The 23,354-nt window shown below is 35.9% G+C and overlaps 1 protein-coding gene across 2 annotated transcripts in view; it reads right to left on the bottom strand.

The window, feature by feature from the left end:
• ZDHHC17 (zinc finger DHHC-type palmitoyltransferase 17) overlaps nt 1–23,354 on the bottom strand; it is a 77,861-nt gene that overhangs the window by 38,802 nt on the left and 15,705 nt on the right. Inside the window, exons 2-5 of one of the 2 annotated variants that reach the window (XM_064509338.1) lie at nt 17,591–17,694; nt 9,510–9,632; nt 4,085–4,162; nt 2,526–2,670 (exon numbers count right to left, since the gene is read on the bottom strand). In XM_064509338.1, coding sequence (XP_064365408.1) covers nt 2,526–2,670; nt 4,085–4,162; nt 9,510–9,632; nt 17,591–17,694 — 450 coding nt within the window. The remainder of the gene's footprint in view (nt 1–2,525; nt 2,671–4,084; nt 4,163–9,509; nt 9,633–17,590; nt 17,695–23,354) is intronic. The other variant, XM_064509341.1, reaches the window with a different exon arrangement.

Below are 23,354 nucleotides of genomic sequence, written 5' to 3'. Positions count from 1 at the left end.
TCTTTTTTAAAATATCTTCTTTTATCTAAACCTGAACAGTGCTACAGATTCTGATATTTGCCATGTTGATTATGTCTATACCGTACACTTGCCCCAGGCTGATTTTGGCCCAGGCAACTTACTGACACAACATGAGCAAATTATGATATGGCCAAGTAATTAGTCTCTCAAGATTCAGTAAGAGATGAGACAAAATAAAAAGCAACAGCTATCAGCAACTGCTGCCTCTTGGCAAAGTAGTGCTTGCTGGCATGCAGGGGGGTTTACTTTCCAGCTGAGACCAGAGGGAACTTGATCAAGAGGTCTTCCCATACAATATACTCCAGACACCAGAGGACTGGACTCTAGCCTCAGATGGGAAGTTTTGATGTTGGCCGCTGCAACCCAGGAAGAGAACAGAGCAGTAATACTGAAGCTGGGTTCCAGCCCTGCCTGGAAAAGGGACAAGAAACAATTAGGAGCAGCTTCAATTAGGAGTAAAACTAAATCCGCCTCTCAGTTGTAACTCAGTTCTCTCCACAGCTGACTGGAGGCATGAAAGTTGCCTTTCCTCTGACCATAAGGTCCCCAAAGGATGTCAGGACCAGTACTAACAAAGCATAGCAGCCTACATGGATTTATTTTGACATTTATTTATTCAACATTTACCATGCAGATACTACATTATGACACAAAATTATGTTTGGCAAATATAGTTTTTGGATTTAAGAGAACATGGTCTCCGTATAGGTAAAGGCAAAACTTAGGCAACGGCAGTTACATTTCCAACCCCAAATCATGGTATAAAGGAGGTAAAGACCAGTGTAAATAAAGTGAGCAATTAATGATCTCACATATAGTTATTAGAGGAGAAAACAAAGTAGAATCATGCAGTTCCCACAGGTTCTGTAGAAATTATGTGGTTTCTGTAGCTGTATGTAGTATAGCTATAGTACGGAACTGAGTTCAGTTCAATTTTAACATTCAAATCGATATATAATTTTAAAGTTTTGCTTTCTGAAGTGCTCTGAAAGTGACTAGTAAAATCAATTCAAACTTAAGGCATGGAAAGGATACTGAAGTCATTAAACCCAAAATGTTATCAAGTTTAAGAATCATCTTTTTAAAAGCTTATGATAAGGAGAGCTGTTTCCAAGACGACAGATTTTAAAACAAGCTTTGTGTGCCTACATATGTATGTATGTACGTACACACAGCTTCTCCCGGACTGAAGCATTATATGCTCAGATAGATAAATAGGACATTCTGTTTATAGACATCAGGTCATGCAAACATTTACAGGGAGATTTCATAATCAAGATCGAGCATTTTAAAGGCCATTTATTCTTAAATTTAATGCTGTACTTTAAACAAGTTCCTACATGTACAGTATCTGCAAGATTCTTCTGGTAACTTAAAATCCCTATAAAATTATACATAATTTATGAACAAAGTGTAACAGTTGTTCCTGATGAAAAAGTATCTCTCTCCACCCACTGTGCTCTTATAAAATTCTTATATATGATCTGCATCTTCTTGTATCTAGCTTGATCTCTACTATATACTAAGTACTGTTTGACAAAACTCTGAGATACAAACCAATTGATGCATATGGCAATAGTTTATTTTTTTTAAAGGGAATGTCAGGACATATTTTCTGCAGTGGGTTTAGTATTTGTTACATAATATAGCAATACTTTCCAGCCAACACTGACCAAAAGCACTGATTTCAGAAGGGAATTCTACAAGACTCAGAATCATATCCCACTTCCTATTTGAAAGAAAAATCAGAATATAAAATTGGGAACAGCATTAACTAAATTGTAAAGAGAGAGGAGGGTTCTGATTTTTCTATGTGGTCTGCAAACTTGAGTGTCAAATTTTGTGTTTCACGCACATATCTGTGGGTATCTGCAACTTATTTATAATGAAGGGTGAGTAACAAAAAGCTGAACATAGTTTTAAACATACAAAATGAAGGATGGGAGACAATGAGAACAGTACCAGGTACACATGCTACACATTTAATAGATACAGCAATGATACAAGAGGCAAGCAAGAGTTTTTGTTGGTTTTTTTTTTTTTAGATCTACACACACATGCAACTATAGCAATAAGAAGTTGTGGACTGAGGTGTAAAAAAGTGATGACCTATGACAGCCCTATGTCATTAGCTTCTTTATCCATGTCTAGCCTGATGCTTCTATGAAGACTACTAAAATACTTGCTATCATTGTCACCATGAGCATTTAAAAGTTAACTTCATTAGAAATAAAGAGCATTAAAAAATATCATCTAGAATTTCCCCATACTATGCTAAACATATATATGAATTAAAACCAAAGCACTCCGACCACTGTTCAAGGAGATAAACTTAAAACAGATGGTACATACGTCAAAAACTGTAATCTGCAGTAAAATACACTGAATTATTTCTATGTTTAGTCAGGTAAATTTTTTGTATTACTTGAATCACAGATGTAGTTTTCAATTGTTTTCCTATTTTGAGTAGAATCTATTTAAATATGATATTACTTAAAATTTACCTGTCCCTTTGCTATCAGGTAAGCAACAATCGAAGTATGTCCAAACTGGGCAGCCAAATGAATACAGCTACATCCTTCTCCATCAATTAGCGACGGATCTGCCCCATATTTCATCAGCTGTACAACCATGGATAAGTGACCCTGTCTAAATGTAACAAAACACAAAAAACAAACAACTGAATAACTATACACAGAAAAACTATTAAGATTTTAATATTTGAATAGGACAAATACATTCAACATGTTTAATTATACTACTAGAGCTTCTGAACTTTGACTCATTCTTTGAAAACAGTGATTGTCATGATCTGATTCTGCAACTGAATAAGCAAACTCTTTCACATGAGCAATTCTATGCAGCCAATGCATGCATCACATGCAGTTGGCTTAGGTGTGTTGTGAAGCAAAAGGCCAGTCGACAACAAAATAAAACCAAGTCATTAGCTCATATATCCAATCTATTGTGACTTCTTCCAACCTACATATGAAACCAGCTATTTTAAGAGATGTCAAGCTAGTTTATATATTCCTGATTTTTGCAGGACATATAGTTTATCTTTCTACTATTAAGAGCAGTACTGACATAAAAATGGGGGAGAAAAAAAAAAAAACATGGGCCTACTCTTCTCCACTCTACATCTTCTCCACACTACATTATAAGTTCAAATACATTTTTGGCATAATGAAAATAGAAATATTCTTCCTGTTAATAAGCTGCACAATTGTCAGCACAGTTTCTGACGTGAGCAAAAAGACCTTGAGTGTATCAGAACCACCTTTGAACAATACTTCACAGAACAGATTACGGCTATGAACGCCAAGGAATTTAATCAAGCATTCCTACTATTAATACATTGAAAGTCAAGTGTTACCTTTAATACCAAGAAATACACATGCTAAAACCTTTAAAGATTGATTCTAATGAGCAAGTTCTCATCTTAAGTAAACAAATTATTTTGATACATTAAATGCTCTAAAAGCCACTGTGCCAACTCTCCTTTTGCAGTCCACAGTTATTAATATTAATATGTACAGTGTTCCTTTCCTGCCTATTTATATGCAATAGTCCAAAGTAGCCGCCACTAATAGAAAGCTATCTATTTTCCCAGCCACTCATCATTCTTGGACCATCTTCTGTATCATAAACCTGATTTCTTCCTTTAAGTTCATCTTTAAAAGTCCACATACAAGAGACCACTGAGAGGAAAATATCACACAAAACTCATCGCAAGCCACATCTGCACAAGTGTTGCTTGACTCCAGAAAAAGGGACAAAAATAAGATCTAAGAGTAAACCAAGGTAACTATTAACTCTAACTTTTCTTTACTTTTTCCCATCATAGTGACCAGAAAGAGATAAGACAAAAGTTAAACCATATGCTGAAAGCTCTTGTAGCTCAAACATACTACATTCACAGTGGGTCCAGTCAACAATGACCAAATAGATTCTTGCGTGAAGTATCTCCATAAAATAAAGGAATTTCATAAAACAATCAGTAGCAGATTCCAGTTAAAGAAAAACAATGCAGGAAAGGAAACCCCAGAAGACTTTTCCCCACCTTGTTGCCCAGTGAAGCGGGGTAGAATTTAAATCTCCTCCCAGCTGATCAACAATAGCACCTTTTGATATATAGTATCTAGAAAAACAAGAAAAGTAAACATTATTCTTGATTGTCTTGGTAAAAATAAAGTACGCACAGCAAGCATATGTCTGAAATTATGCAAAACAGACAACTACAAATCAAAACCTTTGCTTGCCTTCTCATAAACTTCCTTTTTAAAAGGTCATGTACATATGTTGGATTTTTTGCCTTTTTTGATGTGGGTTGGGAGAGCAGGGATGCTTCTTAGTGTTTTACACACATCATTGCTTCCTAGTTCAGATCCACTGTAAAACAGAAATGCTATATTTATTAAGACAAATTGTGCTACCATGTAAGTATTTTAATAAAATGGATTTTTTTTTGTTTTGTTTTTAGGATTTACATAATTTTGCTAGGTTAAAAAGAATTCTAAATGTAACGGTAGAAGAAAATGCTGCTAGAAGACTGGCATATTTAGAGAATTTTGGCTAAGACAAAACGAAACTTTTATATAATTCAACTTGCAGCATGTGTCAGCAGTGGAATGCATCAGCTAAAGTCACTGTTCCAAGTATTAATGCTTGCTATGCTTTTAGCTGAGTATAAAGGTTTTAGATGCTTCTCAGCCACAGTTAAACAAAGGACAAAAGCACTGGTTACTTTAAAAATACTTTAAAGTGATTGGCTATAAGCTATTTTTTCCCCTCAAAAACATTTTAAGCGGAGAAGTCACCTGTAGCAACAAAGTAAGTTGCCCATGTTTAATCCACAGCAATTCATATCCATGTCCATTTGTATTATTTTTGTAAGCTGTTTTCCGTACTACTATATCTGGGACACTAAACTGGCAATATTACTCTTCCATTGGTTCTTCATTTAGTGCTGTGCAAGCCAGTGAAAAAAGTTATTACTAACAGATCTTTGAAAATTACAATCTATCTATAGATTCATAAATGCTTGCACATTTCAAGTACCTGTGCCTGTAGACTTTTGCCATCATAATACCTGTAAGGTACATACGAAACCTACTCTCCTGCCCACACAAACTACCCTTCAAATCCTCAGCACAGACCTTGCTGCACCTCAGTTTCCTCTCAGTATTTCAAGACTGATGGCAAGAAGGGAAACAAAAAATCTGAAAAACACATTACTGCTACGTAACTACCTTTTTCTTGAGTGCTTATGCATTCACACAGGGTGCAAATTCAAAACAGCCTACAAGTTACCTATAGGAACAACATCTGAAAAATGCATTAGCTAACAACACTCACACTAAAAACCCCTACAAGAAAGTCTTTTCACATGGTTGCTCTAGAACTGCCAGATATGGAGATGTTCTTCAGCAGCAGCGCCAGTGTCATACAACTCTGGTGTAATTAAGTCTTATTGCTAATCCTGCTGTCCTACTGCCTTGGCAGGACAGTCCACTCAAATGGCCTCAGATACCAACAGAAAAAATTGCAACATCTTTGCTGAAATTATTAAACTTTTGAATTTTTCAAAAAGAGCCACCAAAGATTTTCTGAAAGACTTGGTCCTCTGTTGGTGAAAAGATAAGATTTATTCTTTGCAGGTAAGGGGACAAGACTATTTCATTTATGTGAAGCAAAGTCTCAGCTACCAAAGAACAAATGTGGAAAAGACACTGAGAAGATGATTAAGCCAATCTTGGGAAGGAAATCTCAAGGGAACCTTGTCTAGAGAAAAGACAGCATAGAGAAATTCAGAGTCAAAGCTTTGATCCATCTCACTGATGTGACAATCACTTGCAGGGAGGTGACCATCAAGCATATTCATCTTCATTCAAACACTGGTCCCCACAGAAAGACAGAGTCTATATTCAGATTCTACAGAGCACCAACATTGCTTAGGGGTTAGTACATCTCGTTTAAAATGAAAAACTTGCAGTTTGACAACTGGGGAAAGAAAAGGCGACCATCCCCTGCCAGATAATGTACTGAGATAACAGTCTACAACACCCTCAAGGGAACGTGAAATAAGCTGAGATTTATCACTATTTCAGCTTCAATACACATAAATGGTGAGATTTTTCTTCAAAATCAGTTTGAGAACTTAATCTTGTCTAGATAGATCTGTCCCACAGAATCACTTCTATGCTGGATGAGAATGTCCCTGATAAAGGATCAGCTGGCTGATTCTACTCTGAGTCATCTAGGCATCCGTGCTAAAAAGATGCCAGGTATGCAAATCCAATTTAAGCAACCTACTTGCTTCAGAACAAGCAGATCTGGTAAGATGCTGCCTTAGGAAGCAAATACTTTCAGTGATCTCCACATTAGAATCATCTTTGCCAAGCATCAGAAAGCTGCCCCTGCTTGGATTCAGTAGCTTTGGGATTAAAGTACATGCATTCAGTGTTGTTAAGAGGAGGAAAAGGAGAAGAGACCCTTGTCTGGAGAAACTTTCAACAAATGGCATGGTGAAATGCAGTCACTGGCTAACTGTAAAGAGAATGAGGCCAGTTTGTGCCATCTTCACAGACCTGTGTCAAAAGCAAAATAATGGATCAGTTTCATGATGAAAATGTGTTACAGAGGTCTGACACTGACCCTACAGAAATGAGAAAGAGCTCTGCCGAAGGGTTTCACTGGTATCCAGACTGAACCTGGAAGTCTCACAACAGACAAGATTAGCAAAAATAAATGAGAGAAGTCTACTTCTAGGTCTGAACCTTCCACAGACAAGCTGCAAAGCTACTTCACTGGGATGACCTTGTGCAGTCAGCACCCAGCAAGCAGGGCTCTGATCTGGAACCAAGAGGGCAGATTACTTGCACCTAGACTCTGTCTCTGATAACAAGCTCACCAGCTAGCATACTTAATGGAACTGCCCACTGTGTCCACAATGGACACATACTGCAAACTTGGGAAGAGATGCTACAACAAGATCAAACAAGAAAAAGCAGAGTCATCTCTTCCTGAGGAAACAGAATAATCCAGTGTCTCAGAAAAAAAGACGCCATGACAAAAGCTAAAATAAACTGAGACCTCTGAAGACAGAGAAACTTGGAGAGAGTGACAGCTCTATCAGGAAGACAGAATTTTAGATGCACTTAGACACATTAGTAGTCTCAGGAGAGGAAGAAGCAGCATGCATTCCGGTAAATAGTAAGAAAATGCACTGCAGTATGCCACACTGGCAGAAATACATTAAAAAGGGACAAGAGCACTGCCACATTGTTGAAGAAAATGGAAAAGTTAGGCACATTAGGTTTATGAACATTCAATTGCCAGCAATATATATTGAAAAAGCTTGAAAAAGACACGGCTGGCACCATTACAGTTAAGTTTGACTATACAGTCTCAGAACTAAAGCTTTCAATACTCAAATGAAGGTGGAGACATCTCTCTATCATATAATAAGGAACAAACTGGAAATTCAGACAGATTTGAAAACAGACTTCCATCTACCCAAATCCAAAGGTGATTTTTGACCACCTCTATTTACAATATAATAGCTGTAACAGTTCTATTAGTAACAAGCTTGGAGGAAACAATACTGTACAACAGGACAGAAGATATTCACATGCTAAATTACTTCTATCAGAAGTTAAGCTACAATAGAGGACTAATAGGGAATTTAAAACTTGCTTTGATTTTACTCTGTGAATGGCTAAAGGTCTCAAAACAAGGGTTAATAAAAAAAGCTGTAGATTAAATACAATGCTAGCTAAGCAGAGCATTAAGCTGCAAGCAGGCATCATGCAGGTAGGTTCACTGCGAAGTTAATACAGAGACTTCAGTCTTTATTCACAGTATAGGTCTATTTTCTTCAAATGCCCAACATCATAATGACTTTTTATGAATGAAGTGATAGTTATCTCATGCCGTTCAGTTTTCAGACTTTATGAAGACATGTCAAGTGAGACAGAATATCTGTAATGCAAATATGTCTTCAAACAGCTCAAGTAAGATGATCAATTCATTACACATTCAACTTGGACAGAAAAGTGAGCTCAAGAAATAACAACTGCTTTCAGATGCTGTACGTCTACTAAAGAAGAATAGTGATCTGAAAAATTACAGGTATTACAATTATTTCAAACCAAGTTGTAAGATGCTAATCACGAAAGACCCAAGACAAACCCCAAGGAAAAAATAATGAAAAAGAAAAAAATAGGGTCTAAAAATATTCTCTTCCTATAAGGGTTAATGAGCTAAGCCAGGGTCTTGCATTTTGTTGTCACTTTTGCAAATGGCTCTCTTTCAACGTGCTGGGAGGATGCAGACTGTTACTTATCTTTCAAAGAAAGGATATCCAAATGCACAAGATATAAAATCTGTTGTACCATCCACTGAGGACAATGAAATCTTCCAAAAAACACTGAGTTATTTCTAAATGTTCAGCAGTTTAACTTGCTTTTAGAGAACTGTATTAGGACAAAAAAAAGTCCTCTTAAAAACAACATAAAAGAAAGCTGAACTTGAGATCTTCAGGAAACTTCACAATACTCAAGATCTGGTCTGATGAAGGCTCTGGTGATAGACATATGTAGGGAGACTGAGCTTAAATGAAGATATTCTGCATTTTTTGTGTAAATATATACACCCATTCATTAATGAACTATTTTGAAAACTAGACTAATCCAGAGTGTGCAGTTTATGCCAAATCAATAGAATCCTGCTGATTCAATAATATTTTACATTTTTAGGTTTAATTGCATGTACTTAGTTCATTGTTTTGTTAGTGTTACAAAGAAAGGATCGCGTTCAATTCATTTTCACAATTTGTAAAATAGCAAATACTAAGAATTATTCCTTCAGGATTTAAGCTCTCAGGGTTCTGAAAGATAATAATACACTTTAAAAACCTAACCTCAAATATAATGGTCTGGATCTTATAAATTGAGAAAAAACAAATTCCACAGCTCCCACAGTTAAAGGCTTTTATTGTTATTATTATTTGAAAGGAGAGGTGCTACAACTTTGCCTATTGTAGCAAGCCTGTTTTTAAAATGCAAAGTAGTCAGGTCAGGACTTCTTGAAATGACAGGGACAAAAAGCTGAATTAAATAGGATATATCTTTGTACCACATTAATCTTGCTTAAAAAAATTCACTACTGTTGTGCATCAGATTTCCCTTTCTCAAAGGGAAATTTAATATTACAATGACTATTCCATAGTATAAATAAATTGCACACAGCTGTTCCACAGGTTTATCTCATCTGAAAAATGCTTGAACTTGACTACTGGACATTTAACAGGTTAATTCTGTTCACTATGGCATCACATCATTAAATGCAGATTAGATTTTTATTTTCCCCCTCCCTGAATTTCAAGGCCAAAAATCAAGGTTAAGATAATTAAGACTAACACCATAAAGAAATACCAACATTAAGGAAACAATTAGTTGATGTTTAAGTAAAAACATGATACATACTTCACCAAATCTATCCTGTTGTTGATTGCAGCCCAATGGAGAAGTGTTACATTTTCTTTGTCTGGTTGCCGTACATCATAACCTGCTTCTACCAACTCTCTACATCGTTCATATATTCCATACCTTGAAGAAGAAAATAAGATTTTTCAAAGATGTTACCTTGGATAAAAAAAACAAGCAAACATCACAGTTATGAGCAAGGTGCAGAAGCTTCAACAGAAGAGAAAGAAGGTGGAAATTTCACATGCTGGTGAAGGAAGTTTCCACCACCAGAAGTTATATTAACCAATTCAAAATTTTACAGAAAGTTTGTCTCCACAGCAAACCACACAGCAGAACAAGATGAAATACAGATCAGTAGTATGTCTAGTGGAAACAAAGTTTCTCTCTTCCCAAGGGACTCAGTTATATTTGTTTCTTCCACCTCTGTTTCCCCCTTCTTTCTCTTGAAGGCCAGAACCACTTAGCCACCTGACTTAACAGTAACTCCCTAAGAAATTCACAAGATTATCACGTCAGTTACAAACAGTAACAGATCCCAGGCACTTCTAGTTTTTCCCTGATAACAAACTACTAACAGTTTGCTTGATTTAAGTGAGTACTATTTTCTTTTTTTATAACACCACTTCAAAATTATATGTTTTCTTTAATAACAAGTCTTAACTTTTTCATTAAAAAGGACGTTATTTCAAAACGTTATTTCAAAAAAACCTGCCTATAATTGTGAAAGTTGAAAGAATGCAGGAAGCATAAACATCACTTCAGCATCTAATGTAGGACTAACTCCAGCATTAAATAACACTTGTGTTGATGTTCACACTGTTCTGTCACCTATTTTTAGTGGCAATAAAAGCAACCTGGAAAGGTGTGTAAAGATTACGTTTGAATGTCTGTGCCATCCACAGGGATACCAGATCTTATGTAGGAGACTGATGTGTGTGTAAACCTTGGAATAACATTACTGCTTGCCCTCTCTGCAACATCTGCCTTCTGCTACAGCAGTACCATAACGTCTCAAAGTTAGAGTTTAGGTATGTTTTCCTTATGCTGTTTCAACATTTTGCTCTCTGCAAAAGAAACATCCTTAAATAAATTGAGTCCCCTTTGCTCCACTTGATTAGTTTGTACAACTGATGCCGAGGCCTTCTTCCTTGGTAGTTGACACCCTTGCTTTTTCTTTCATTTATTCAAACGGAGCTTCAATCTGGGCAGTGCTCAGAGCAAGGCCTTAGGTGACTGAAGTCAACTAACTCCTAAATGCTTTCCAAGCCTACCACAGTTTTGAAGCACATACTTCCTTAGATAGTATTTAAGTTAGATGTAACAAATTGTAGAAATTGTTGTTATATACTTATAGTTGTCTCAAAGTATTAAAAAAACCCCCAGACTATTACATTCACCACATACTAACTGGAATGTGTCATTAAAAACATGTCTGTACAATCCTGAGTCTGAATAAAAGAGCACAAGTCATGAATAATTTTGATAGCAAAGCTTTGTATCAGTGGAGGAGAATTTGGTTTACAAAGACTCACAAAACTACGCAGCCAACCAGACAACACACACATACTCTGCCAGGAAATCAGCTAAAGACACCAAGTCTATCCAATCCTTTAGGTGTACTATCTCTGAAGCCCCAGGCTAGACCAGAAGCGTGGTCAGATGAGTGCTTGTTCAAATGGCTTAACACTACGCTATGGACACTAGCAAAAAAGCCCATTTCTTGATAAGCTTTTCTACTCTAGAGTCTGTTGTTTGTTTAACAAGTAACTGAAGCAACAATATAAGAAATAAATGTCCTACAGCCCTGCTATTAAGTTTAGTGGTCATCAGCTTAAAAAAATTTGTACTGGCTAAGGCTGAGCTTAGCTGAATCTCATCTTGCTTAAATAAGCAGGACTACACAGCAGGCAAGAATAAGTGTAAGAAGTGAGCATGTGAATCTGTCATGTAACAGATTAATACAGAAAAAAAATCATATCCTATCAGTCAGCTATGATAAACAGTAAAAATGATTTAGATAACTATGCAGCACAAAATGAATATCCTTGAAAGTAACCTCTCATGCTTAGTTAAGTCTTTCTTACACTAGAATTCACTCTTATGCTGGATTTATCAGGTTAATACATTGTTCCGAGCACCTGGGCAAAGCCTACTGCATGGGTTTGGATACAACAAGCTGCAGTCCTACCAGATTCCCTCCCCAGTCTTAGCCACACAGATTTCTCCTGCCCACAAAGACAAACTGCAAGTCACACATTTCCTACTGCTCAGCCGCAAAACATACCATGCAGCTCAGCAATACATCAGGAAAGCCTTTCCAAGAGCAAAACGCATTCCAGTTCAGCCAGTTACACTGAGAATAGAGTATACAGTGTATTTTAAGTCACCATCAGCTTCTCTGTTGCTAGCAGCTTATTTTTGTTACCTAGAACTTAGTCACAACTGATTACAGAAGACACAACACACCAGGTATAATTAAATAACGCTCCAATTTACTAAGCTGTCATAAGAGGGCTTAAGGATTGAGACAGATAACTGCTTTAAAAAGGTTAGGAATTTAGCGAGTTGCTCCTGTTCCTGGAACCAGTTTGCTGTCGATAATTAAAAAACAACCCCCCCCAAATCACATCCATCCCCCCACTCTGAATTTGATGTAGTCATAAGTTCTTGCCCTAGGAGTATCAGCATTCTTCTCTCAAATACTACCTACACTTCTTCCATCAGTTTTCTGCAGCTGACTTCACCTTGTCTTCCCCCAAAGTTCATGATATACTGTTAGATTACACGACGTTAAAGTCATTCACTTATTTCAGAAGCTCAGCATAATTACACTCAATGTTGCTATTAAGGGGTACACACCCTTCAGGAAAGAGGAAAGAAAAAAGAGGTTCAAATTCTTATAAGAGGACAGGTTGTATTTAAACTAATAAATTCAGCATCTGGGTGAATTCCAGAAGACATTTGTAAACATCAATATGGAGCATTATTAAAGAATACTACTGATCTTGCCTTGTTCTTAAAGAAATGGGACTAGCTCTTTCACAGCACAAATACCATTGCATAGGCTTGTTTTATAATCACAGAGTCTAAGACATTTCAGTAGCTAAGTTATAACCTCGTATTTGTCAGCCTAAGTTAAAACATATTCTGAATTTAGTACTTTCAAAACAGGGTTACATACTTAAAATGTGAAAAGATTCTGGGGTACTTTTCTTTTGTCCAAAAGCACACAGGGCTTTGTAAACAGATGCATCCAGCTTTGCTGAATGATTAACATCAAATTTGGTCACAATACTAGGAAGGGATCTCTCTTCAGTGAGTATATCACCACACCAACAGCCAGGAGGTAGGCCAGGAGCTTATTCCTGCCTCTTGCTATCCTAACTCCACTCACAGCTGTTTTAACTGGAAATGCAATTAGTAGAAAGCTGCTCTTTTTCATCTTTTAAAGCCTCGCCCCTGGGAATGATGGGGGTTAAATACCAACATGTGTCTTTCACTCATCCTTATTGTTCAACATGCAAAACATAAGACAGCTTTGTTTCCGACAGCAAAGCAGTAACTCAGTAGAGCTGCTTAATGAACCTTGAACCATGACAATAGGAGACACAAAGTTCAGCAGCTGCATATATTTCAACGTACCTCAAACAGGCTAGAGAGAGGTGGTTATGTCACTACTCTTGTTAAAGCCACCACTTTTCCATGTGAACTTTGGACCTATGTCCAAGTTTTCTTTTTTGCTCTTTTAGCAAAGAGATCAACAGCATCCACTGGCCCAAACAGTCAGTCACAGAGAAGCCACATCTGGGTGATGCTCTGTCCATTCGCTTGGATCAGAGTGTGACAGACTCCTTCGGTAATGCAAAGAAGGTGGGAGTAACTGTCACTTTGACCAGCCCTCAATGATTTGAATTATTCAATATGCATCTTGTTTAACTTCTTATCAGTAACCCTCTGAATGATGAGAAAAGGAAGAAGAAAAAAACATGCTCTCAAACATATTCAAGACATGTTTTTTTTCTGAGCAAGATGCAGCATATTTCATTTTGTGTTGCACTGTTTCACAAACCTCATTCTGAAGGATCTCAGTGGATAAGAACAGTAACAGAAAAGTTAACTTTACAATAATAAAATCCCAATGCCCTCGTACTTGAGCACAAGGAATCAATCTTAAAGAATGCATGAAAGCATTCATTAATATCATTAATGTTTAATACTAATGTCCATAATGATTATTTAAGATATTTTCAAAATAGCAGGAGCTGCCCACTCACATCTTTACTCAACAGAACTGAAAAGTCATGAAGATATAGAAGAAACTGAAGACTTTCCATGCAGCTAGACATGAAGTACTTACAAAGTATTAGTAAATATCTAATGTTCCTCCACTGCAATAGCAAAGGCAAACGTGGCTCAATTTAGACTATTTCTTTGAAAATAATTTTCAAATACATGTAAGCAAATGGCCCAGTACTGCTCTCAGAAACACACAGGAACAGAATTTTGTTCTAACTGAATACAGTATGCCAAGGGATGACACATACATTTTAACAACATCTGCAAGTTGAAGACCTAGTATTGGTGCTAGTACTTTTAACTATGCCTTTGAATACATTACAAAGGATACTTTTCACCGGATTAGCTATATCAATACAAATTAAATAAACCATGCACTATCATTTTTACTCCAGCACAAGTTTCTCCAAAATAAGGAGACTGAGGATACTCTTGGTATCAGTTAAAACATACGCAGAAGCGGGACTGGGTAAGAGTTGCAAGAACTTACATGGAACATACAGCATGTGCAGAGCAGGGAACAGAGAAATACAGCTAAATTCTCTGCAACAAGAATATCAACTGAACTGCTCATTTCCAAACAAAGTCTGAATTTGATTGTAAAAGTAGTTATTAGATTTGCAGCTCAGTGTACGAGCATGTTAACGTAGTAAGTATCTAATCCACAGGCTACAAAGATAAAGCATGTGAACAGTTGAACAAGGTATGAAAACAAAGAATGAACAAATTTTACTGGAAATGCACGGAGCTTGCAAACTCCTATCCTCTCCCCCTGCTGAAGAACATAAAAAGCAAATACAGTATTTTACTAACATTGTTTTATTTCTTTGTAATCAAGTGCCAATAAACTCAACATCTCAAGTGGAATTCTACAGTCAAACAGCATGTGTGTAATACAGATGAATGTAATCTTTTCATCCCATTTTTCCTTAACTTCGAAAGTTTAAGGAATTACGTTGCCCATTTTAATGTATATTGTAACAATAACATAGCCCATTAGTTTTACACAGAAACCTCTAACGATGAGACATGCAGCATGACCAACAATAATCAAGAAACAAAACTTTAAAGAACTGACTAGCTATTCATACTATATGACTAAATATTTGGATTATCAAAAATTTGACAGACAACAATTTTATACTGTGGTAAAATACATTTTCTACCTATCAAGAAGCCTTCATGTAAGAACACTTAAGTTGTAACATCAAACCATTTAAAATTAATGAACATATGGATAACATGCTAGCAATAAAACATACTTCGCACAATGACAGTAGATAGAACAAATTTCAGCAGCTACACAACCCTGAATATGCTTACCAGTTCTTGATTTTTTTTTTTTAATCTCAGATGGGAGACAATCAACATTAGCTCTTAGTTCTTCCTTCTGTTTCCATGGAAGTAATGAAAATATTTTGAAATAATCAAAATTACAGCAAAGTTTTAAATTCCACTAAAGGCCATTAATAACCTGCAGACAAACAGTCCTGAGTGAGAAGGGAATAGATTTTGGACAACACAGACCAGTTTGTTGGTCCAGGGGGTGGGGCAAGAGATAAGATACACAACTTTTTTTTTTTTAATTAGCTTTATCAGATCACTCTTAAATCCAATGGGATTTCATTTTGCTAGTGTTAAGCACTCAACATGGCATTTGATGGTATCTCACTTTAAAGAAAACCCGTAATGTTCTTTTGGGGAGCTTTTGAAGCATGCTCAGGTACTGAAAAAATCCTAACTGCTGCCAATCCCATAAATAGTGAGTGTCTGGACCTGCAGGTGGGAGGGCTGGGGAAGGTAAGGGGCAAGACAGACACCAAAACTAAGAGACTGAAAACAATTCTTATTCTATTTTGCTACATTTGAACTTGCTGAACTGTTTGGGATGGAGGATTCTGAGAGACAGATAAATGGCCCTTTTTTGCAAACCCTTTTTATTTTGCATTAGCAGTGATCTGACAAGCAAACTAAGTCAACATATATTTTAATCTAAGTGAACACTGATTTTTGAGGGCAAACAGCAGAGAATGAGATCCTCTATTTTTCATTCATATAAAAACAAAGTTATATTTCTACAAAAATCAGTAACCACCTCATTCATTTTTAATAAGAATTGCATATTAGTGAAGCACCTTTTTGCCATTGCTGTTTATCAAATGAAACTTTTACTTCTGATAGGAATGTGGAGCCAAGATGAGTTTTTTTTGTTTGAATTACCATGTTAGCAGAATGCTTTATTTTACTGCAGGCCTTATGATAATTAGGGGGGGTTATTTCCTGTCTTAAATTTCAGAGATTTTCCCCTTATCAAAGACAGCTTGTGAAGGTCATCCTGTTTTGTATAACATGGCCATAAAATCCTTGTGAATATTTAAGATAAAAGGTGAGATTTCCCTCTAGTCAGGGAGGTTCCAAGGGATATTACTAACCTAAGTTCATCATATTCCATGCTAGCAGCTACCTTTCCCTGTGATATGAAACTATAGCCCTCTCTTACAGAGAAGGTAAATCAGCAGTCCACCATCCTTAGAAGATTGCGGGGGAGCATAAGTGACTCCCAGCCCTGTTAATCCTCACTGGTGAACACCAGAAAAGAATTCTAACAACTCAACTCAAAGCACAGATCCGCATAACTTCGAGGGGTAACAGAGACACAAGTCTTTTATGGTTGAATTTAGAATGTGCTATGATCACAGAAAACAGAAGCAGGTAACTAGAAGTTACTTGTGCCATAATGATACTTGCGTATCTTTAAAAAGTAGCTAATTTAACAGTATGCCAATATTTTCACATCTGGAATTCCCCTAGTAAGTTACAGTTTGCAGTATTACTATTAAAGTTTTTACAGCAACAACTGCAGAATCAGTCAACATCCACTCCAAGGAGTGTAATTCTTAACAATTCGAAATTTAAAAAAATGGAAGTGACAGAAAGTACATACTTCCTACACCTACACAGGGCCTGTGCATAATACATAGCTGAAAAGGTGCTTTTAGTTGGAGAAGATGGCTTTTAGAAAGAAAAGAAAGAAAAATCTTTTGAATAAGATAAATACTTTATCAGGATAAGAAACATAGGCATTCAAATTACCAGTAAAGGAAAAAGTACCTTACAAAATAGCCTATCATCTCAACTTGCTGAAGAAAAGTCACTGTGGTGGTTTGTCAAAGGCAAACTGAGAAGTGATGTGATGATAACCCCGAGTAAAATCTTGTGAGTTAGTATATACTACATGACTGTATAGGAAATAAACTTATAAAATTAATTGGCATGAAAAACGCAATTATTCATTAGTATAATTTCAATTAATTCCTACAGTCCTTTCTCAGCAATACATTCAGTTTCACAAGAACCCTGAAACAGCAGAATTAGAGGTGATGAAGGAAATTACATACAGATGCATTATTTCTAAGCTACAAATGATGCCAACAATTCAAGCAAACCCACAGGTTTGCATACTTGTTTTGCCCATTTACCTCTTAATGATCACCTACAGAATATAAACATCAGTCCAAACTGGTGGAAAAAAAACAAAACTAGTGTCTCTTCCAAACATCCGCCCAGCAACCACCTATATTCCCAATTTATAACAATTACTCCTGCATATTTTTATAGAATGCTTGTAACAGCAATGTTGTAAAGTTCAGTTTTGATCTTGCATTACTATTTCTACAAGTGTAAACTTATCCTTCAAACTGACATAAATGAAAATTTCATTTTACTGTTTTTCAACTACTACAGACACAGACAAACCTAACGCTCAACAAGAATAAACTTACTGTGTGGCTTTGACAATGTCCCAAGTGCTATAATCATCAATGTGGCTTTTCCGCCCAAGAGATTCACTATATCCATGGTTGTAATGGCTCTGAGGCTTGAGTTCCTAAAAAAAGAAAAGTTTACTATTAGAACATCAGACTCAGCAGTACTGAAGTTTCTCAGGAAAAAATTAAAACCAAAAAATTAGAAGTAAGTAAAAATAAAGGCAGTATCCAGTTAAATTATATATAAAGCTACATAAATCTGAGGGTGGCCAGTTGCATGTTTTTACATTCTGTATACTACAGAATGCAGTAGCCTATATTGCATTTCAAACATCTTCCAGAAGATACCATTTGTAGTAGCAGAGTTCTGCCAAATCCTATGCCATGCTATTTTTGAATGCTAACAAAAGGTAATAACAATATTTTATAAATGCAACACAAAACAACATAGCTAAGAAAAGCCATTTGCTGTATAATGACAAGGTTTCATCTTACTGTGTTACTACAAACGTTATACTTCATCAGGTTGCGTAGCTGAATATTGTCTGTAAAACCAGAAGTACTTGCAAACAGTTAAAATCAATTACTAGAACCTACTTTTTATACTATATTGGTTCTTCAACTCCGGTATCAGCTTCAGGGACAATCTATACATTTAACTAGTCTCTTGACATGAAAATTAAGAAACAGATTGTGACACTTTGCCAGAGCTCCTCATCACAGAAATAAATGGCATCACCATGACTTGTTCACAGATACTGTTCCCTACATACTTAATTCTTTTGATGAAGGGTGAAACATGGTTTTCCTTGACAATTTTTTTTACACTAAAACACTTGTATTCATAAATCACTAGGGCAGCAATGTACCATTTTGCTTTACAAACCACATGAAGGAAGGAATTCAAAGAAATCAGCTCAGCAAGCTGAAAAGAATGAGGTTTTTTGTTTTTTTTTTTAACAATTTCTACAGAAATCTTCATAAATGACAAATATCACAGTTGATTACCTTTGTGCATCAATCAAAAATGTGATAACTAGAACACTAAAGCAAAAAATGAAAGAAACCCTGCAGTTAAAGTTCTGAAACATGGATTTGAATTGATTTTAGTGAAATATGTAATATCTTTCTATGTAGCAGTTCATTCGCTCAATTTCCCCCCAAAGTACGTTTAAGTGGACAGAAATTCTGTTTCTTTAATCTACACCTGAAAACATTAAACACCTTATGAAACATTCCAACTTCCACTTAAAGTCGGTGATTGACTTTTTCGCCGTTTTACTATGTAGGAATTTTTTAATTGGGGAAAATAATAATCTGAACTAAGACAACCATGTTATAAGACACCTAACTTTAACAGAAGGACTGTCAGTCACAAGTCCCCACAATATTCTTTCCTAAAAGGCAAACTCCCCCCCCCCGCCCCGCCAACTCCTACCTTAAAGTGACTAAAAGCTCTATTATGTTATCACTAGAGAGAAGGATTTATTGCCAAGATGAGCAGGCCTCTCATTTCTCACACTCTCATCTGTGCAATTATTTCTGGAAAAGAAGCTGTCAGTAACAAGGGGAAATATTAGTAACTTCTTATCTCATCCAATTTTGGTTAGCCAGCCAAAGCAATTTCTGACTTCCAGGGACAACATTAACCACATACCTATCAACCTAGCTCACATGCAAACAAGTAAACAAGTCTTAATTTCTTAGTTGGAATTTATTCATCATACATGTATAAACACAATGCCTTCCCAATGTCTGCATAAAGTTAATCAAATCAGTCATTACACATTTTTCTCATTAAAGCTACTTTACACGTATTTCTAGCCTAAAATAATTATATGCATTATATATCTTTTTTAGAGAGACAAAAAGCCAAGAATCAATTCCGTCTGGAAAGCACATTTTAAATAGCTAATACCAGATTTCAACATACTGAAATGTCAATTACTAGAAGTCTTAAACATATTAGGCAATAGCAATCTCAGACTAAACCATCAAGAAACTAGTCAGTTGCAAATCCCAAAACTCTGCATTAATTTCAAAACTGAGTAACTTAGACTGGTCATGTTCGTATTTGTTCCATATAAGGTACCCGTGCACATTTTAGAGCGGAAATAAGATCAGAAGCACTGGAATCTTTCTTCATGAGGTATTACATTTTGTACTGGTGAAGTGTATTAAATTAATGTATTTTAATAGAAATTTCATACATTAGAAACCCTTTTAAGGAAATTCAAATTTTTAGACCTTTTAAAACCATAGCAAGACTAAGAAATAATACAGCAAAAGTCTTCAGCAACAAATGCAAAAGGACAAAGCAGGTCAAAAATAAGGACTGAATGTTTACTCATTAGGGCTGTCAAATACTTGACATACAAAAAGAGTTCTTCCTCCAAATTAAACTAAGATTTCTGCCTTGAATAAAAAAAAGAAAAGAAAAGTGTACAGAAAAGTCAGTCATTAAACTTGGACAAACTATTTTAACACCATATTTTTTCCCCTGCTTATAACATACATTTAGGTAAGCAAACCAATCTTAATCTTGTATTTTAATAGATACTTTTTTGTATCCTCTGTTACTTGATTTTTTTTATCATCTCAAACCATAAGCTTGCACTCTAATAAATAAATAAATAAATAGTTTAAAGCATTATCCCTGTCTGGGACCTAATTGCTATGCCTAGTTCTTTATTTCAAACTGCAGGAGCTTACGCGTTCATATCACAAGAGGGAAGTGCAGCTCCTGAAGATGACCCAAACAAGGCATCTTCACGCTACTTGCATCCTTCATCTATAATGACGATAAACCTAACAGATCAGAAACAGTTCATAGCAGCAAAACAGGAATCTATTTTTGGAAGAGATAAGGAAAAACCTCTTTCCCTTCTTCTCAATCATTCCTATTTTCATAAGTCTTTCAAAAAGACCTAGCCAGTACTCATCATACCCTTGAAAGACAGAACTATCACATAAGACTATCAGAAAACATTGCTGAATATTGAAATTTAGCTAGCAAAAGATTTACCTAACTCAAAAAAGCCTATTTCCATCTTCAACCCATTTACTGTACTGTACTTAAACACTAAAAATTTAATATACATATATGCATACTTGTGTATAAAAATAAATCTCCTTTTAGGAATACTCATCTAGAAAGAAAAGTCTTACTCAATAGGAATATGTACACATGAAGAAACTGGAGAAAAACCTTGTCACTGAATGTTCACTTTTGTTTAGAGTTTCTTTATTCTACAAAATTAAACACCTCACAAAACCATAAAAAGAGAAAGTGGCTCATGTAACACTTAAGAACCATCATCCTCTGACATTTGTGAAGCTTCAAAAAATCAGAAGGAAAACATAATTTAACATCTTTATTTCCTCCATGCCTTTTTCAGGACAAATGAGCTATATATGTGGTTTATTTTCAAAATTAATCTTTTATGCATACTTTTCAGAAAAATGAATATTTCAATTTTACTTAGTACTTAAGTGCTCAACAAATGGAGTGCATCTTTTCATGACTACGATGCTTTCTGTGATGCTCGATATTTTCACCATTTCGTGAGACTGAAAAGTTAACTATATTAATCAAACTTTGCCAGCCCAGCAGTAGGGCTGCTCTGTTGCCATCTATACAGGATGAGCAGCTAAATATGTACCAGGGCATCTGCTGTCATCGAAATCATGTTGTAACCAATACACTTACTATCTGGAAACACAGCCTCTTTCTGTATCTGAAGATGGCAATAGCTTAACAAAACCTTTCTTTCCAGCTACAGGATAAGCCAGGGTGTTACCTGGGTGATGTTGATGTTGAAAATGATGTTGAAAAGGGTACCAAACAGAGGACATTAATTCAGATGAAAAACAAAGTTTAAAACACAAGGGCATGCTTAATTCAGTATTGTGTCATGTAATATTCTTTTTCCTCATGTTCCAAATGAAACAAGGATTTATACCGACTCTGTTCACCTCATATTATACTATATAACTGTACAAGGATTTTGCATATTAAATTGCGGTGCTCAGACTCTGAGAAGCCCAGCAGAGAGGCAGCAGATAAACCGAGTAGCCAGAGGCCAGAACAAAGGAGATTTGCTGTCCTGGAATGCCCTGATGAGGAGATACTTAGTTCAGTATTTCTTGGCCTTGGCCAGCAGTTGGAAGGGGAAAATTCTGTCATCTTATTATCTAAAACTCATAAGAGCAAACTGCAAAATCTGAGTTATTCTCAGGCAGATATTAATTTACCAGGAAACACTACTCTTAGGCTGCATTTTCCTGACCATTTTAAGCAGACATAAGCCAAGCTTATGCTCCCTTGAGCCCAATACTAGCAAATCAAGAGAGCCGCCCTTTTAGAAACACGATATTTATGGCTGCCTAAAGTAACCATGAAACCACAGCTTTATGCTATTAATGCTTTCTCAAAAAGGTTTACAGGAATATAGCAAAATATTAAGTATGTAAATTCAAAACAAGTAAGATGTAATATATATCAGCCTCACCTACATCTTATCTACCACTTTTACTAAGCACTTCAGGGTACCTATATAGTACCCTTAACAAAACAAAGGTAGCTTTGAATCTCATTTTGTACGGTTAATTTTTAGAACTACTTTGTTAAGCTGAAACTTTCAGCTTTGACTATGTTGCATTAATATAGCCAAAGTGATTAAAAAATTACATTTGAGGTGATGACAAATAAGACTGCTCGATATGAAATAAGTGAGAAACAATCCCCACCCCGTGCCTACATTATATTTAACAAATAACTCAAAGGATAGAGACTCAAGAAAAATATGAACTAAGAATGAACTCTGCTTCCTGATTAGTGAAAACAGGAGCCAAATTTATTTTCCATTTTACATTTAAAAATAGTTAAAAACAATCCCTAAAATCCTGGAAGATGCATAAAGACCTCAGCCTCCAATCTCGTATGATGTAGTTTTCTAACCACTGGGTTATTGTGAAAAAAGGATCTCCTCAGATTTGCCTCAAAAGAAGATCCAACTCCTGCTCCCTTTCAAAATAAATCATTTAAGACACATTCCAGAAAAGCCTATCAAGGCTTTGAATTCTCATCCAACATGGTCGATTCTTTGTAGCCTGGACACAAATTCTTTAGCTCAAAGTCAAGATTTAACATTTTAACATTCAGGACTACCTATGCAACTTGACGGTTGCATTTTGGCTCACAGTAGCATGTTGACTGCTAGCAATGCCATGCTATGGGATATAACTTATACTTGGCATTGGGAGTGCCTAATGACTGTGGTCGCAAAGTAACTTTTGGATTCCTAGGTCAATGCCAGATATGCATTTGGTCCCATCAATACAGTTCACTTCACTCCACACAGAGCACAACCCCAAAAGTTTAAGACACTCTAGGAAATTCATATCATGTCCTTTAAGGGTCTGTAATTTAAAACCATAATTTGCAATATTACAATATAAATTTTTTTAAACAACTGTTTTCTGAAGCATCTGTTGCACAAATGAAAAAAAGAGCAACTAATTCTTCTTTTGTAACTATTTACCCAGAAGTCAAATTCTGCTGGTTATTTCTGTAGTTATTTAGAAAGTAAGAATCAGAAGAAATGTATGGGTAATTGTTTGACTACACTACTTTATTGCAGATATAACCTGACTGTAGACAAGATCTGCAAATGCAATTAGGATAAGCGAACACTGTCTCAACGACTGCAATAATATAAACAAACTATTATAGAGTTTGTAACAAGAACTTGGCAGTAAGACAGACATTTGAAAAATG

The sequence above is a fragment of the Dromaius novaehollandiae genome, chromosome 1, assembly GCF_036370855.1.
Source record: "Dromaius novaehollandiae isolate bDroNov1 chromosome 1, bDroNov1.hap1, whole genome shotgun sequence".
NCBI classification, from domain to species: Eukaryota; Metazoa; Chordata; class Aves; order Casuariiformes; family Dromaiidae; genus Dromaius; species Dromaius novaehollandiae.
The sequence above is the reverse complement of the archived record's forward strand: the minus strand, read 5'-3'. Positions and strand labels throughout refer to the sequence as shown.